The sequence below is a fragment of the Anas platyrhynchos genome, chromosome 8 (assembly GCF_047663525.1).
Source record: "Anas platyrhynchos isolate ZD024472 breed Pekin duck chromosome 8, IASCAAS_PekinDuck_T2T, whole genome shotgun sequence".
Taxonomy (NCBI): Eukaryota; Metazoa; Chordata; class Aves; order Anseriformes; family Anatidae; genus Anas; species Anas platyrhynchos.
Genome location: NC_092594.1, coordinates 31,749,911 through 31,766,219, shown reverse-complemented (window position 1 = coordinate 31,766,219; position 16,309 = coordinate 31,749,911). Strand labels below are relative to the sequence as shown.

Genomic DNA, 16,309 nt, shown 5'->3' with positions numbered 1-16,309 from the left:
TTTATAGCACATTCTTTGTTTGGACTGATCTATCCATCTTCAGTAGTTCTTCTTTGTTTTCTGAAGAGTTCCATAGTTCCTATTGCTACAATAGCTAATGCCATAATAGTAAGAGCACAACATGGCTGCTTGTTTGCACTTACTGAACACGAAGAAATGTGCTATATGACAGGTCCTGGAGAAATGGGCTAGGCCATCCATGCCTCCATTCCCACTTCCACCTTTGTTAAACCAAGCCCACTGGAAGCCCAAAGGTTCCTGGTCCCCAGAGAAAGGCAGAGCTGCCAGGCTTTGAGGAGGTAACTCTGAGCATAGGGAGTGTAAAGAGTCCTGGTGAGACAATTCAGCAAAAGGCTTGAAAGAAGTGTTGTCATCTTTGGCTATTCCTTGCTGTCCAGCAAACTTCAGTGGTTTCCCAGGCAGAATAAAGTCTGCCTAGTCCTCCCTGGTGTTTCTTTCTTTTTTTTTTTTTTTTTTCATTGCTTATAATGCTCTGCTGGGAATCTTTTTCCTGGTGTGGGCAACTTGGGAAACTTTGCACTTGTGGTGCAGTCCCCTTGTTGGCCCCAGAAAGGCTCCTGACATCCAAGTCTTCAGTTGTTATGGAGGGGAAGAGAATAGGCATTTTTCAGCCTTTCAGAAGCTCAGACTGGTCCTTAGCATCAACAGAGCATCAACAACATAATAGCCTAGACCCTTAACTCCAAAACTAAACGGGAAAAAAATGGAGAGAAGTGATTTTTATTTTTTTTTCCTTCTTCACTAGTGCTGTGTGAGCTGTTGATGTGTGGCTGAATCTCCCCTTCAGGGCCATGGCCAAAAGACTGATGTTTTGTAAGTTGATAAGGATAGCAGGAAATAATGCAAGGATTCCTGAGTTAATTCTGCAAAGAATAAAAATGCCTGCTTAACCGTGGTTCATGCATTCTGGATCTTCCTATTCTGTGTGCATTTTCCCCCCTTGCCATCAAGCCATTTTTCAGGATTGTGATCCTCTTGTCTTACACATCAGGGAAGGCAGAATCTCCCTGAATATTTCTGTATTAGCTGTATTGAACATTAGTTAATTCTGTAAAAATTGAGGGCCATAATCCAGCAAATGTTTTTCGTACTGTCTGGAGGACTTGCACTCATGGGAAAGACAGACTTTGAATAATAATGATGACCAAACACATCTTCTGAAACAACATCTTTAGAATTATTCTGATAAATCCCAAGTAATTCATTAATAAAGCAAGATCATCTGATTCCTGCAGTGTTTCCCCAGGAACTCTTTTGTTTTCTCCCAGGAGGAAAAGAGAGGCATCGTCCAGGGCATGTTGGTAGGCTCATTTTGATGCAAAGAGAACTCCAAGCACCTTACAGCATATTAGGAAAATTAAAGAAAACAAAGCTAACCAACAAAGCCACCCACTCAGGTTGCGCTGTGCACTGAATTTATGAACCCTTCGGGCAATCCTGCAGCAGCTGCACACTCCTGCTGATATGTCCTCTCTTTGACAGCCTGACACGTTCTTTCAAGTCGATTCCACAGGTTTTGCTGTTGTGCCAGTTTTACTGGAGAATTGTATGGCTGCCTGCAAGGCCTGGGGGAGATTAGTTTGTAGTTAAGCAAGCTACATCAGGGTAATTAAGTGGCTGAGGTATGGATTCATCACTGCAGAGGTCAGGAGGCAGTCTGCTCCTTTCTGTTTAGTCTTGCATTTACCAGACAAATTCTGTCTTGGCCTCACTCTATCCCCATGTGGGTATATATATATATATTTTTTTTAAGTTAGTGGGAATCCCATTGCTGTACAGAAGAGACAGACACCATGAAATAATGGGGGAGATTAACCTGATGTACCACCTGCACTCATAGTGAGTAACCGGCTGCTGCTGGAGAGAGCACAGGAGTCCCATGTGGCCAGAGCTGCAGTGGGTTGAGGTGGTTGGTGTCATGAACATCCTGCTGCTTCTCTGATCAAGTGTTCAAGCAACATACTGCTGCCGTGAACCCCCAAGGTTGAAGCTGTTGAGAAGCAAACTTTTTTTTTCATAGCTCCATGTCTTTTTCTAAAGTCTGAAAAGACCCGGAATCCAAAATCAATTGCATCAAAATGGGTCCTGAGGCCATAAATTGCTGGCTTCAATGAATGGGAGAGAGGTTCAAACTGCTGGGTTCCTCCAGGTCTCCAGCTGTTAAACAACTGCCAAAACATGAAAGTGAGTCTTACAACTTACAACATGCTAGAAGGACAAGGCTCTGGTTATAGAAAATCTGGAAATTTTTCAAAGTAGGAATAGGACTTGCCCTCACAAAATTCTTAATTTTCTCATTTGTGGTTGACAACTTCAACAGGCAAAATTCAAATACCACATTTTACCAGTCTGGGGTGATCTTATGAGAAACTACCTGCGGTTTCTGCAACACGTTCAGTGTTCTTTGATTTCTTTAGAAGAAAAGATGGCAGTATGCTGAGAATACTGAAGCCTGCATTTCTGAAGTGGCCAGCAGTTCTCACAGTCTGGAAGGTTACTGGAAGATTTTCCATCTTAGCCTCTGCAGGGGTAGGTTTTAGAAAGTGCTTACATTTGGGGCAGGCTAGGGGAAGCAATGGACTGTCAGTGGCACAGATCTCCTCTACTTGCATCTGGGTGAGAACAGAAAAGTTTCAGAATTTGCACAATACATAGCAAACCTTTTTATTGTTGCCACTTGCCACGTTTCCAAGTATAGTCAGCACCAATGAGCTTCATGAGTTTGTTTGAAAAATCCATCTGCTGGTTTTGGCCCCGAAGATACTAGCATTGCTACCCTGCAGATCCAGCCATTGCTATCTCAAGTTGAACGTGGTGAAATAGCAGACTCTGGTAGCAACCTGCCAAAAATCAGCAAAGCTAGAGACCTCGATCAGGCATTCTGGCTCGTGATCCCACATCCTAGCCACTGGGAATGCCAACTTCAATTATGTTTTACTGGCAATGTATATCTATATCTTTTCAATACTAAATCAGAACATTGTGCTCCAGCCCAGCACCAGCAGTTACATATCCTCCAAAGCAGATGTGAATCTTTTTATGAGGAAAGAGCCACAGTTTGTAAAAATACATAAGAAATCCCAAATGCTTGCCACTAACCTTTTTGCAGCGAATTGATTCTACTTTTCTACTGTTGATTTGTGGCTGATTTGGTTCCGCTTGTATCCATTCCTCGACTTGGTTCCACTTGTATCCGTTCCTCTACTTGGCCATCCTGCTGGAAATACATCTAGAGCATCACGTTCTGGGACATGGCTATAATTGTTCAGTGTTTTGAGGCAATGTTTGCATGGTCTAAATGTAAACATCTAGCAGAAAGAGTGAGATGTGAAAAGTAGATGGTGTAAGTGTATCCCTTTTGTGTGAAAACAAGGAGTACCAGTGTAAGTAAGTAAATTCAAGCTGTTTTCCACACCGCTCTGTCCCACACTTTCTTAATCAGCGGACTCATTAAAATGGGCAAGAAGGCCTGTCTAGTGGCATCGTATGGTCCATCTTATCTAGAGGTCCTGGCTGGTTTTACTATTGCAAGTTGTTCTCAAATTATCTTTGAATTTGTAATCTCTGTGTCATTTGGGACTCTAACAGCAGAAACATCTTCTGTTTCTATGCAACAGTGTGAGGAGGATTTTTATAACTTCATTGGGTATTCTGGAACACTTGAAATATTTGGGTCCCAGAATGGCCAGCGTTGTTTAATTATAGAGCTGTGTGATAGTAATGCAATTACTGCTTACTGTCTTCACAATCTGTGATTTGCTGATTTGTCTAGAGAGGCCTGCCACTTTGTTGTGGTCCTACAATAAAGACTTCTTTCCCCTCAGATCATTGTGTGCAAGAGAATATATTGGACAAAACTGGAGGGGTGGCATGCTTTGATGTGGGTCAAACATTATATCTTGCTGGCAAAATCCGTTTGGGAGGCTCTTGACTGCTGTTTCTACCTCTTGCGTCCTTTGTGGGGGCTTGTGCTTCAGCCCCACCAAGTGCCAGATAGATTAGTTGTGATGCTAACTGAAGGACAGAGGGAGGGGAAAGGTCAGAAACAAACACTGTGTGTGTGTTTTCTTTTTTTTTCTTTTTTTTTTTTTTTTTTAATGATTCTTTAAATCAATTACTCTGTGCTTACTGAGCACATTAAAACTTGAGTTAAAATCCATAGTGCCTTGCTCTGCCATTTTAAGCATTTGTTGGTAGCTGTTATCAATTCCTTTGCACGCAGCCCCTACAGCAGAAGCAGAGTTTTCTCTGGAGCTGACATTAGCACTGTTTCACTGGGCTGGCAAAATGCAGTGAGCTAGCGCGTTCCCTGGGAGACTGGCTGTTTTCCATTTATTTCACTGTTCTGGAAACAGGCCTAGCTGTAATGGCCTAACATATCTTAAAACAGGGAAATTACTAATTCAAGTCAGTGAGCATATTTTCATTTTAAAAGAGTAACAAATTAAATAAACTCCCTGCATTTTGCATTTGAGACCTCAGTGTTTCATCTGCTGTAATCTAATTCACCCATTCATTTCCTGCACATTCATTTTATCCCATTATTTGAGATTTCCTTTGCTTTTAATCCTGTGTTTTGAAGAGACAGAGTTACAGCAGAGAACAGATGAGAGAGAAATGGTAAATAAAAGAACAAATATGCCATAATATGGCTTGATGTTCTCCTAATCAATATGCTTATCATAGCTGAATCCTTAAAGTTAGGTATGCAACTTTTGTGGCTCAGGCTGATTAAACTTTGAAGACAACTGAAATGGAACCATGTGTACACTCCATCAGGTAGCTGTTGCTATTTGTTTTTAAAATAGCAGTGATGGATGAGGATTTAAAAAATCTTCTGAGATGACCACAGGGACCTAAAGACTTCTCAGAGTGCTTTTAACCAACCGTGCTCAAGTAATCAGATGTTATTTAACACTGAAATATTTACTCATCTAGCTGGGGACAAGTTGTACCATGATTAAAAGGCCTGGTAATCCAGATCAACAGGCCTGTATATGTTAGATGAACTGTAACTAGGAATGCATCTAGTTCACCTTCCTAACTCTGTATCGCCTGTCTTAATTGGCTCCTGTTTGCCCCGTCATGGGTAATTGTGTCATTGAGTCATTGCCTCCTTTGAGAGCTTCACATCCATGGAACTACTGGCAAATTCCTTGTATCTTCTAAAACTTGACTAGTTTTTGCCATGTGGCACCCTCAGGTCTGTGCAGCTCTGCCCTGAGCCTATCCTGGGGGAAGGTTAGATGAAATCCAAGCATCCAACTAGATGGAGCAGGGACTGAGCTGAGAGGTGGAGTCTGACGAATACTTGCTGATGTCTGTGCGTGGTATTGCATCCATCTCAGTGAGAGCATTTCTCTTGCACTTATGTGTGTACAGATGAGGGCCAGAGAGGGAGCTAATGAAAAACATGTGCTGCGCTGGATCTTCCCACTCTCTTGTGATTGCAGTAACTCTGGGGCATATGCTTGCAGATATGCATCAGGATTGGCAACTGGAAACTGTTGACTGATATCCTACAGGCACTGAGGTTTCTTTCATCCAACACTGTAACCAGCATGTCTGCTTTAGTACTGCAGTGCTCCTGCACTGCTCATATTTTAATAATTTTGATGAAAAGTTTTTTGTTTTTTTTTTTTTTTTTGGCATGAGTTCCAGAAGGACTTCTGGAAAGACAGAAGACCAATTAAAGCATCACCTTCCAAATCTATAAATTCCTTCTGTATTAATGTTAGGATAAGATCCTTTGTTTTTTCTTTACTTCTTCTAACTCCTTGTCCCCCTTCTGTCCCAATAAACATATTTCTAAAAACTGTGTGTGTAAAAAAAATAAAAAAAAAATTGTCAGTCTGTTTTTAGGTATTAAGGTGGCGAACAGCATTATGAGAAGGAGTGGAGTCAGTATTTACAATGATCCTGTTCTTGTGGATCACTATGTGATGATCCTTTGTAGGCACAATGCCAGTGACAATGTGATATTAGATCATGTCAATAACCCTGCTGTGAGCCAGCTCTGCTCATTTATCACCACTCATGTGCTTTTTTTCTCCTCTCCACCTCTTGCTGTTACATTTAATGTTGGAAATGATTCAGGTGAGACATCATTATTGTATCATTTCTGCTTACTGGCCAGCACTGGAGGCTGTACCAGAAGCACAGGTACCTATTCTGTAGCCGTCACATCGGTATGGCATTGCTATGACCTGTGATGTAGGGCTCAGTGTGAGTATGAAACCTTTCCCACCATGCTGGGTTGGAGAATTGTCCTTCATCTGTCATTTTTTGTCTGTATGGCCACAAGAAATAGGGTGAAGGATGAACAGACAAGGGCCCCTTGGCCAAAAGAGTTTCTTCACACCCAAGTAATGACAAAACAGTGCCTTGCTGTTATTTACTGCTTGTGCTTTGTGAAGACAGGTCTAAGCAGCTACAATAGCCTGTCATCTGGTATGTTTTTATCATTGCATTAAAAAAAAAAATCTCAAAAAGATAAACCCCACATTCTTATTTTCTACAAATGTGCAACTACGCCTTTTGTATTTATTGAAAGGCCCTGTTAAAGGACAGAGAAACAGTTTTATACAAGCATGAGCATCCAGAACTCTTTTCCAGTGAACATGCACAATTGTTGTGTTAATGTTCTTTAACCTGCAGGCTATGGTAAGCTGACTGCAGGACATGAGCAGCTACTCAATGTTAAGAAATGGGTCTGAAGATATTAATCACTTCTTTCTTGGCATATACTAGACACAGGGCAGGATATGTTTGCATTAGCAGTTGCCATATTGCATTAGTATCTGTGGTAATCAGATTTTCTGTAATAAGAACAGGGCAAATGTATTATATAGTTATACTATTAAACATATTGTCAGACAGTGAAAGGATGTGGTGAGGGAGAAACAAGGTAATACAGGGATTGCCTTGGAAGGAGTAAATATGGAGAGGTCATGTTGGAGATGGCAGGAAGTTTAAACAGAGTTTAAGGCAGTTGATTGAGGAAATGCATGATTTCTGCTGATTTTTTTTTCTGCTAAGCAGAGAAGGTTGCTTTGCCACGTTATAAGACAGGAAATGGTTGGAGAGAGTGGTAATGAAGCACCACGAGATGGTTTAGGACAGAGACATTTCTGGGATCTGGTGTTGGAGTAGGCAGAGGTGCTGAGCTGCAGAAGGCAAGGAAAATTCTAGAAAATGTGTTTAGCCTCAAGAAAGAATGACAGAGAAGTAACTCTAAGTAGAGAAGGTCTGGTCCTGATTTAGCACAGTTTCAGTGAAGCTGTGTTTGCCAAGGACTGATTTAAAAAAAAAAAAATCCACTGTTAAAATGTTGGGAGTCATTATGACTGCATATCTAAAGGCTTGAAGTTGTCAGCATTGTTTTCCCTTTTCTTTGTTCTCAGTTCTTTCTTTCTGTCCCCTCACAACAACTATGAAAAGCTCCTTGAAGTTAATGCAAAGACTACAGCTGATTTTTTGTGGACTATGGATGAGCCTCTTCTTATGTCATGGCTGACTGCTGATTTCAGAGCTGTTCTGGTTCCAGGCAGCATCTACAATTACATGTTTGTTTGTTTGTTTGTTTGTTTTTAAATATTAATAATTATTATTTTAATTACTTTTCAGATACCAAAATAATCTATATTGGTTTCTTCTTTTCATTGGAGAACTTTCGCACACTGTAATGTGCTTGAGTAGGCCTATTCCATCATGTTATCTGTTCTATTTTGAAGATGCTTGAAGAGCCATTACTCAGCTACTGGGCGATTTTCCTTGATCTCTAGCTGTAGAGATTTGTTTTTTAAGAATCCTTGTCTTATTTTTCATAGCTGATGTGACTGATTCAGATTGGATTATTTCATTTGACCCAAACTTGAGCTGTGGTTCGAAGATCCAACCAATCTGTGGGCAGCCTTTTTTTTCTTTAATAGCAGACTAATTGGCAGACCAATTAATCTGCTCATCTGTGAAGAGAAAATTTATAGCAATAAGTAGTTCTATTTCCAGAAGTCATTCTCTAAAGTAACATTACAGTGGCCTTGTTTACTTCATGCCCTGCAACACGATCCAGTGCTTCAACAGTAGCACAGGTCAATTAGTGGACAAATTAAGCAATTATTAGCCACTAACAAGGGTGACTGGCATCATTACCCTTCCTGTTTACCAGCAAACTGTTATTTTAATACAAAGATCAACAAATAAATTAGGGCATCTGTTGTATTGCCATGTCTGCCTTGAAGTAAATGATATTAAATGGGCTTTGGTTGCTGCCAAATTCTTAACCCCCGCCTAATGAGATACACTGATATGTCTCTTGCTGATTATAGAAGCTGTAAAATTTAGTTTGTATTGATTTATTAACAGGAGGACCAAGTTCTCTGGGATGGTATTTTTTAATAGTCTGATATCTGTCTTTTTTACTTTAAATGTTATCGATCCGGAGACCATCAAGTTCCTCTGAAAGACAAAAGTTTATGCTAATTGTATTGATTATTTGGATGCTTACAATATTTGTATGGTGAAGTTCATATACATAGATGTACATTTTTACCTGATGCTTCTTTTTTTCTTTGGAACTGCCTTTGTTTCCAGGTTAGATTTCTGTGAGTCAATTCTTTTTATCTCTTGCTTCTTCTATCATGGGGTAAGACTTGCTCAGGTTTAAGCAATAGTCTTCTAAATAAGAAAATAAAGTAAATCTCCTTCAAATGGAGGACTGTGAACGCAGTACCTCCTAACAGACTGAGGGCATGTTGGGAGATGCTGGGTCTCTTTTGCCACCCAACTGTTGAGTGTCCAAGGTCAGTCCTCTTCACTTTTGTAAAGAGCGAACACTCAAGCTATATTGGCTTGTTTCTTTTAATTGGAGAATTTTTGAACATGTTTATACAGAGCCTTTCATGTTACAACATGTTCTTGGTTAAGGAATAGTATTTACCTGTGCAAGGCTGAAAACTGCAGCTTCTAATTACCATGATGCCTTTGTCAAGCTCTGAGTGTGGCTGCAGCAGTAACAGAAGGAGAGTGAGTAACATCCAGACAAGACTGGTTAAAGCCAGAGGAAAAACTCCAAGACAATGGGCTCTCCTGTTGTCATCTGAATGAAGAGCAATTATGCTGTCCCCAAGGCTCCTGCTGTATGAAGAGCTGTTGCAAGTACCCACTTGGTGCACCACCACATCTCCTGGCAGTCATATCCCATCAAGGTCTGTGGTGAAGTAGTAGATCATACTTTTTCAAATTAACAGAGCCCCAGTGCAACATTTATACAACTGTTGTGGCCTCTGTGATAGCTCATGTGTGACCTGGGTGGAGCATGTTCTGGACATACTGATCTCTGGGAAATGAACTCTTCCGTGTCATTTAGAAGACATAAACTGCTTCAGGGTTTTGAATCTAGTTGCAAGCTCCTTAAAGCTAAAACCAGTGTAGTGTCTCCAGAAGCCATGACCTAAGCTCAGGGTTGTATTCCTTTAAGTAGTTTTGAGCCCTCCAGGTGTGCTTACTGTGGACTACGTTTTAGACACTGCCAGAGAACAGTCAGAGCAGCAGTTTAACATAGCTAAGTCTTTCATGTTTGCATACAGGCAACCTGGTTATTTGGGGTCCAGCTGTGTCCCTGTCGTTTCTTCTTGTTCTTGCTGTTGTATAATGAACAAAAGACACAACACCAGCCAAAAAGCAGAATGATGTTCAGTTTCCTTTGTTGGGAGGAGGTAACTGCAGAAACATTTCCTGAGCAATATAATTATGTATATGCTAATTTGCCTCAGAAATTCAGGTTTAATCTCTTTTCAAGTGGAAGACCTGCTTACAGAAAAGGGACTTTCTCCTCTTCAGGATTAATCACTAATAGATGAAAAAAATGCTGATGTTTAGAGTCAGTTATACCTCAATCATCTTAGATATTTCACAAACCTCTTTTTTCCCCCCTTATGCCTCAGTAAATTAGAATTCATTCCAACAACAGCATCGGTTCAGATTTGTTAATATTTGAAACACAAAGTGGGCCTTAGGAAATAGGCCAAATGAAGGAGCAGTCCAGAATGTGAGATTTTGGTCCCATTTTTATTGTGTGTTTCAGCCAAGATACAAGCAAGTGTGTTTAACCTGGCATGTACCTGGGTTTTAGTTTGTATGTTTGTAAAAGTATTGATTGCATCAAAAAATCAAGTCTATAGTAAACTTTCTGAAGTCAGCTAGTCAGCCATGCCATCTCTTCTGTGCTGAATTACTGCTTGTTATATCTACTCCCTAGGGCTTTGCCCTGTCCAGCGCTAAACGTTTCTGATGACGGGGTTCCACTCTTCCCCTGGAGAGACAATTCCACAGTCTAATAGAGATTGCCATTAGTGAAATTTTACTGATGATCAGCCTTAATTTCCCTCTGCTTAATTTTATCCAGTTACTAGAGCATAGTGATTGATTTATTCTGGGGAAATTCAGTAAATGGTTCCTGCTTCACAGGATGGACCTCACAATAAATAGCAAATTGTCATGACCTATCTGTGGGTGTCCTGAGATTACACAGGAACTCAATTTATCCAGACATTCATTCCCTGGAAGCTATTTCTGTCGGTACCAACTCAGTGGGAGAATAAGCAATGAATCCAACATCCTGCCTCCTGCTCCAGCCTGGGAGCTCAGGGTTGTTCAGTTGCTCCTGAGCACTGGGCCCGGAGGCAAGAGCTCCTGTGGGGTCTGGTGCTGACTGTGCCCTGCAGAAGAGCACTTAGGATCTATTTCCCCCATCACTTGACTTGGTTCCAGGGTAAGGGAGCTGCGTTGTTGAAGTGGAGTTACTCCTGTTTTTAACAGGTGTAAAGCAAGTGAAGAATCTGACCTTATCAATTCTAGTCTAACAACCCCACAGTTTCCCCTGTGCCTGGTATAGAGTTTATGTAACTCTCCCAGAAATAGCGGGACATCTTATAACTCCTACACATTCAGATGACCCGATCCCTGTGTTTACGTATCAAGGGTAGGTCTAGACGCATGCTCAAAAAAATTTGAGGTCCCTCAGCTCAACAAATTGCCACTAGTGAACTAAGTATGAGCCCACAGATGTGCTGGCTATGGGAGGTGTTAGAAGTAAATTTTACATCACCGTTTCACCACTCACAAGGAGGAATATTTTGTTATTGTGGCTCAACTGATGAGCAGTGACTTGTCCCTCAGTGGAAGCTTGGCTGTGTTTGATATTTTGTCTATACTGTACTTGTGTTATCAGGAGGGACTAAAGTTATTTATCCTTAAGGTTTTTATTTCTGGAGTATTTTAGAAGGTGAAAAGGTCCAAATTATTGCAAGTGGTTCTGCTGGAAGAAGGGGTGTTGCCAGGAATCAAGAGGGATGATTGTTTTAATTGTTTGTGTGAATTTTCATATAAATACCTGGAAACTGTTGATACTGTAAACCTCCCTCTTCAAATTCACATTTTCTTTTTCTCAGGTATAATTGATTTCCTTGTGAGCCAGCATCCTATTGCAAAAGTACTGAGAGACCACCTGGTATTCAAGATTGCACCTATGCTCAATCCTGATGGAGTATACCTAGGAAATTACAGGTATGGTGTGGACTATGAGTTTGCATATTTTTATATCTACCTTATATACCCTGTCCTGTTTTGTCACTGTATGACTAGTTTCATTTCATTTCTCTTAAAGTGGAAGTTTTCACATGACTCTAAGCTTTCTGAAGTTCCCATCGAATAAGGGGACTCAATGGCAAATTTACTTGCTTCAGGAGGTAGAGGGCAACTCTCCAAGGCAGCAGGATATTTGCTCTGCAACCCACCTGTAGATATGGGAGCTAAAGTCAGCTTAGAGTTAGACCTTAGCTGTGTTTTATGAATGCATTCATTATGCTGCTCATCAGCCTCTATGTAAATGTGTCAGTCAATCACAGTTTCCTTCAACTACCCAGATCATCTATTATAAAGTCACAGATTTCAAACTATTATTGTACTGTAATAGATAGTGATACATGGAATGGAATAATCATCCACCCTATGCTAATTTTGCTTCCTTTTAGTATTTGAATTACTGCTTTACCTCCTCCGCTGTTGAGAATGTATTCAGATAATCTTTTGTTTTCCCTGAAATTGTTTGCTCTTAATGTGTTTATTTACAAAATAGATGTGCTGCTGGAGGTGATAATGAAAAGCAGTTGATTAGCTGATGATTTGTTTGTGGGGGCAATTACATCTACCACATATTTCTCAGGGGCTTCTTCAGAGAACTGTAATATACTGTACGTGGTTTTGCTTACAGTGCAAGACTAAACACAGTACGCTGAAGCCAGGCTACTTTGAGCTTTGATCTAATTAGGTATTGCATTGCTAAGCAGAATAAAACTGGATTATTGTGTGGAAGGGGAGACCACTGAGGAAGAAGTTAGAAGATGCAGTTTGGTGTAGCTGGTTCTGTTCTTTGTTTTGATATGTGGTTCTTAGCCCTCCTATGTTTTGCTTCTTACTAAACTGAAGTAGTAGAGAATTACCTGGGTAATTTCACATTGTTTATGTACATGTTTTATATGTGAAACTTCCAAGGATACAGGGTCTCCCTCCAGCTACACTGATACTCCCTCAACTCAAGTAATCCAAAAGCAGAGCAATATCACTGTAGTGGCATCTCAAATTTATCATAAATTCTATGTCAGTTTATGGGAATAAAGCCCTTAAATGGCTGTACCATGTCACACTACATTGCTGTGGTGCAGGTGCCTTGCACTGAGGAAACTCCACTTGCAATTAAGTAGCTTTCTTTTCATACCATAAATTCTCCTGCCCTGTAGGTTTTTCTCCTGCATTGTTATTTATACCTTTTCGGAGGCATGTAGCTTTAGACACGTATATGGCTCATAACCTGAAAAGCCATCTGGGAACCCAAGTATTATAAAAAGGCATGTGAATTCAGCTGGAATTGCTGATGATATGCTATTGTTTCAGCCTTTTATGAGATGCAGAAATTTCAACCCTTCTGAACTAAAAGGACTTTTAATGAGGTAGTTGGAAAAGCATTTGATTTTCTTGCAATTCTTCACTTTGTTTACAAAAAGCCTAATGTAACTAATAACTTAAAAACAGGATAATAAGCAAAATGCTACCTATTATCTTGAGAAGAATATTAAAAAGCCTAGTAATGTGCCGGCATTGTAGTTAACTAGTGCTGAGTGAATAATTTACAGCAAACACTTTATTTCCTGCTCATACAAAATCCACAAGCACATCACAATTTACTTGCCTGAATTTGCTGGATGAATTTTTTAAAAAAGTCTCTAAGGATCAATTGCTAGTATTTGAAATTTTAGCTCCGTGGCTTCTATGTGATTGGTTAGATAAGACTGTTTCATCTCTTTTGGTCTTTTTTCGGATTAGCACATAAATAGGACTTTAAGATTTCCTCAGTGCAGCATGGTATAACACAGGTGTATCATCTGGGGACAATCCTCCTTGTTTTGCAAACAAGGTTTGTGGTGCCATAGGCAGCGAGAGCAGCTTTAGTCATTTGAACTTCTACTTCCTGTTATCTCCCTCTTTCTCAAAGCAGCAGCTACTGACTGTTTCTTTGGTTCATTGAAGGTGCACATTCAGAGCTATGCAAGCTAAGATAATGAAATGGGTAATTAAACCTCATGCTTGAGTTTGTAAATTGATCTCCCGCCAGTGTGAGAGAGTTTCTTTTACCCCACCAGCACACAGCTTTGTACAATTGGCAAAGTGTACTGTTGGATGCACTTGGCTGTCCTCTGAAATCCCAGGCGTAGTGAGCACCATTAAAAGCCTGAATGTGTCAGCAGTTCTTGTAGAAGGGATGGGATATGCTAGTTCTTGTGTTCTCTGGACAGAAACTAATCACTCATTTACACAGGACAATATGGTAACAGTTGGCTGGTGGAATTTTCTTCATTGTGCCTTTTGGAGATGCAGGACTCTTGTGGATTGTGTGGGTCCTGTGCTCTTCTCTGAAACCTGTTTTCCTTTGTTTTGAGTGCTTGTGAACTGAGGTCTAGGAGTTTAAGCTAAAACTGCAACAATAATACCAATAATTGTTTATTATCGATAAATTGTTGCTCGTTCTCAAGAGAACAGGCCAAATGGGTTGTGATTCTACAGAGACTTTCTTGTGGTGAAATGTTCATAACCAGCAACAAGTGAGTTTAATATCACAGCTATAAAGCATGAGTGCTCAAGGCACAGGAACATCTGTGAGGAAGGTTGTTTATTTGTTGCACATACATTGAGGTGGGTCTAAAATGGTGGGTCATGGAAATGAATATCAATTTTCTGTATAACAGGATGTATGGAAACAAGGTGCTAAACTTTACTGATGTATTCAAGTATATGCAAGTGTTTGAGAAGTGTGTTTGTAGATGCATAGAGTTCGGAATAAAAAGGCAACGTGCCTTATGAGGCTAAAAGACTGGTTAAGCCTCCTCTCTAATTTAGAATGTTTGGGAAGTCTACACAGTTTTTTGGGGGAAAAAATAGATAGAAGTTGTGATTTGTTTGTGATTTAGAGCATAAATCTTCTAATAGAAAATGAACTAATATGGATCTTTCTATATCTATTGCTTATGTACACAAACCAAGAGAGCTGGTGAAATCATCTCTACTAGACTTCATTTGCAGTGAAATTTCTGACTGTTTAGAAATCAGAACATTTAATTTTTGCTTTCATCCATCTTTTTTCTCTAAAAAGAGCGAAGAAATGGAAATTCATGGGGAAACTATGCTACAATAGATCAGAGCTGGCTGGAGTTGTCTGAAATGTTAGGTGCAGAGAAGCAGAGCCCTCAGAGTGTAAATTCACCTGCAAGCCAAAGTGCCGAATGCCTAATTGGGATTGTTCCTGCTTGCAGCACTAGCTGTTGTTTGCTGGTTTGCTAGCACCATACCCTTCTGTGAATATAACTACTGAACTACACTCTTTCTTCAGTGAAAAAAGCTCCACAGTCCTTTTCTTGCCACACTCTACCCAGCTCTTTCTAACATACAGAATAATGATCAGGACCTGCTGTTTATTATGTCCAAGGATGTAGGGTCTCTCCCAAAAGAGGAAGACAGGCTTGATCTCTTACTTGAAGTTCTTTAAAGCCTGGTATTGCTGTACTTCTAAGTGTAACTGGCTTTACAGACAATGGGTAAAAAAAGTTATGCTACATGGGCTAGTTAATTAAATTGCATAGGAGTAAGCCGTAGGTTGTCCTAGCTGAAACTGTGGTTCTTTACCAGATTGGCCCTCTGTTCTGGCTGGTAATTTGTCCTCAGCTCTCATCCAAATTGAAAGACTCTTTTTGATGGGGATGTGGCATGACTTGATTTATTTTATTTTTTTTGCTTCACAAAAGAACATGGCAAAAAATAAGTATATTTTTGAATTTCTCCATTCCTCTGATGGATTAAACTGTGAAACAGTTTTAGGAAGTAAAGGAAAACTACTGCTGCAAAGGGAGATTTCTTGACTTTTCTCTCAGCTTGTGCTATAGCATTATCATCTTCTGAATCTATTACCGTCCCCGGGGAGGTGGGGTTAGGCTAGGAAAAAAAAACCTGTTCTTGATTTAAAAGTCGTGCATCCCCAGGCTTGGCCTGAACTTTCCTTTATCGAGAGCTTGTTCTTAAGCTGGCATTCTGCAGCTGAATGCTGAAATGTGTCCCTGCAGGCGAGATGACTGTACCACACTGTCTTAGATTAGTTCCAATTTGTCAGCCTCACCTTCCGGAGATGAAACCCCATACTGGCACCGAAAGGGATGTGTTTCTTAGTCTGGGCAGCTCTCCACCGAGGTATCACAGAAATGCCATGACGAGGCACTTGAAATATCCTGACTTCTCTAAAGGCTTTGTTGCATGACCCATGAAGGCCCACCCTTGGCATTTGTGTTGCTTTTGATTGGTAAGCTGTGACAGTGTCACCCTTCTGTAAATTAAAGCCATTAATTAGCTGAAATGTTCTGGTCTGTCATCACTAGAATATCTTTCTAGCTTGATTGTAGGGTCTTCCAGAGTTTGTGTGGATGGGAGAAAGAAGGCACACACCAATTCTAATTCTTTCTTCTTTTAGTGAGAAGTACGACATTTTAGAAGTCAACACAATCTTTACTTTCTTGCTTCTGTGGGGGGTTAGCAAAACAATTTGCTGGATGGAAAGGAGGCCAGCCCTAACAAAACTGGAAAGCCAAATTCACTGTAAATGGTGGCAGAGTCCATATGGCACCGAGAGCAGTTTGGAGATGAAATGTTTTGGACAAGTGGTATATTTTTTGCCCCCCAAAATATAGTT

The 16,309-nt window shown here is 40.3% G+C and overlaps 1 protein-coding gene across 7 annotated transcripts in view; it reads left to right on the top strand.

Moving 5' to 3' along the window:
• BEND5 (BEN domain containing 5) overlaps positions 1 to 16,309 on the top strand; it is a 923,615-nt gene that overhangs the window by 718,648 nt on the left and 188,658 nt on the right. For all 7 annotated transcript variants that reach the window (XM_027463542.3, XM_038182817.2, XM_038182813.2 and 4 more), the window contains one exon: positions 11,472 to 11,586. In XM_027463542.3, coding sequence (XP_027319343.3) covers positions 11,472 to 11,586 — 115 coding nt within the window. The remainder of the gene's footprint in view (positions 1 to 11,471; positions 11,587 to 16,309) is intronic.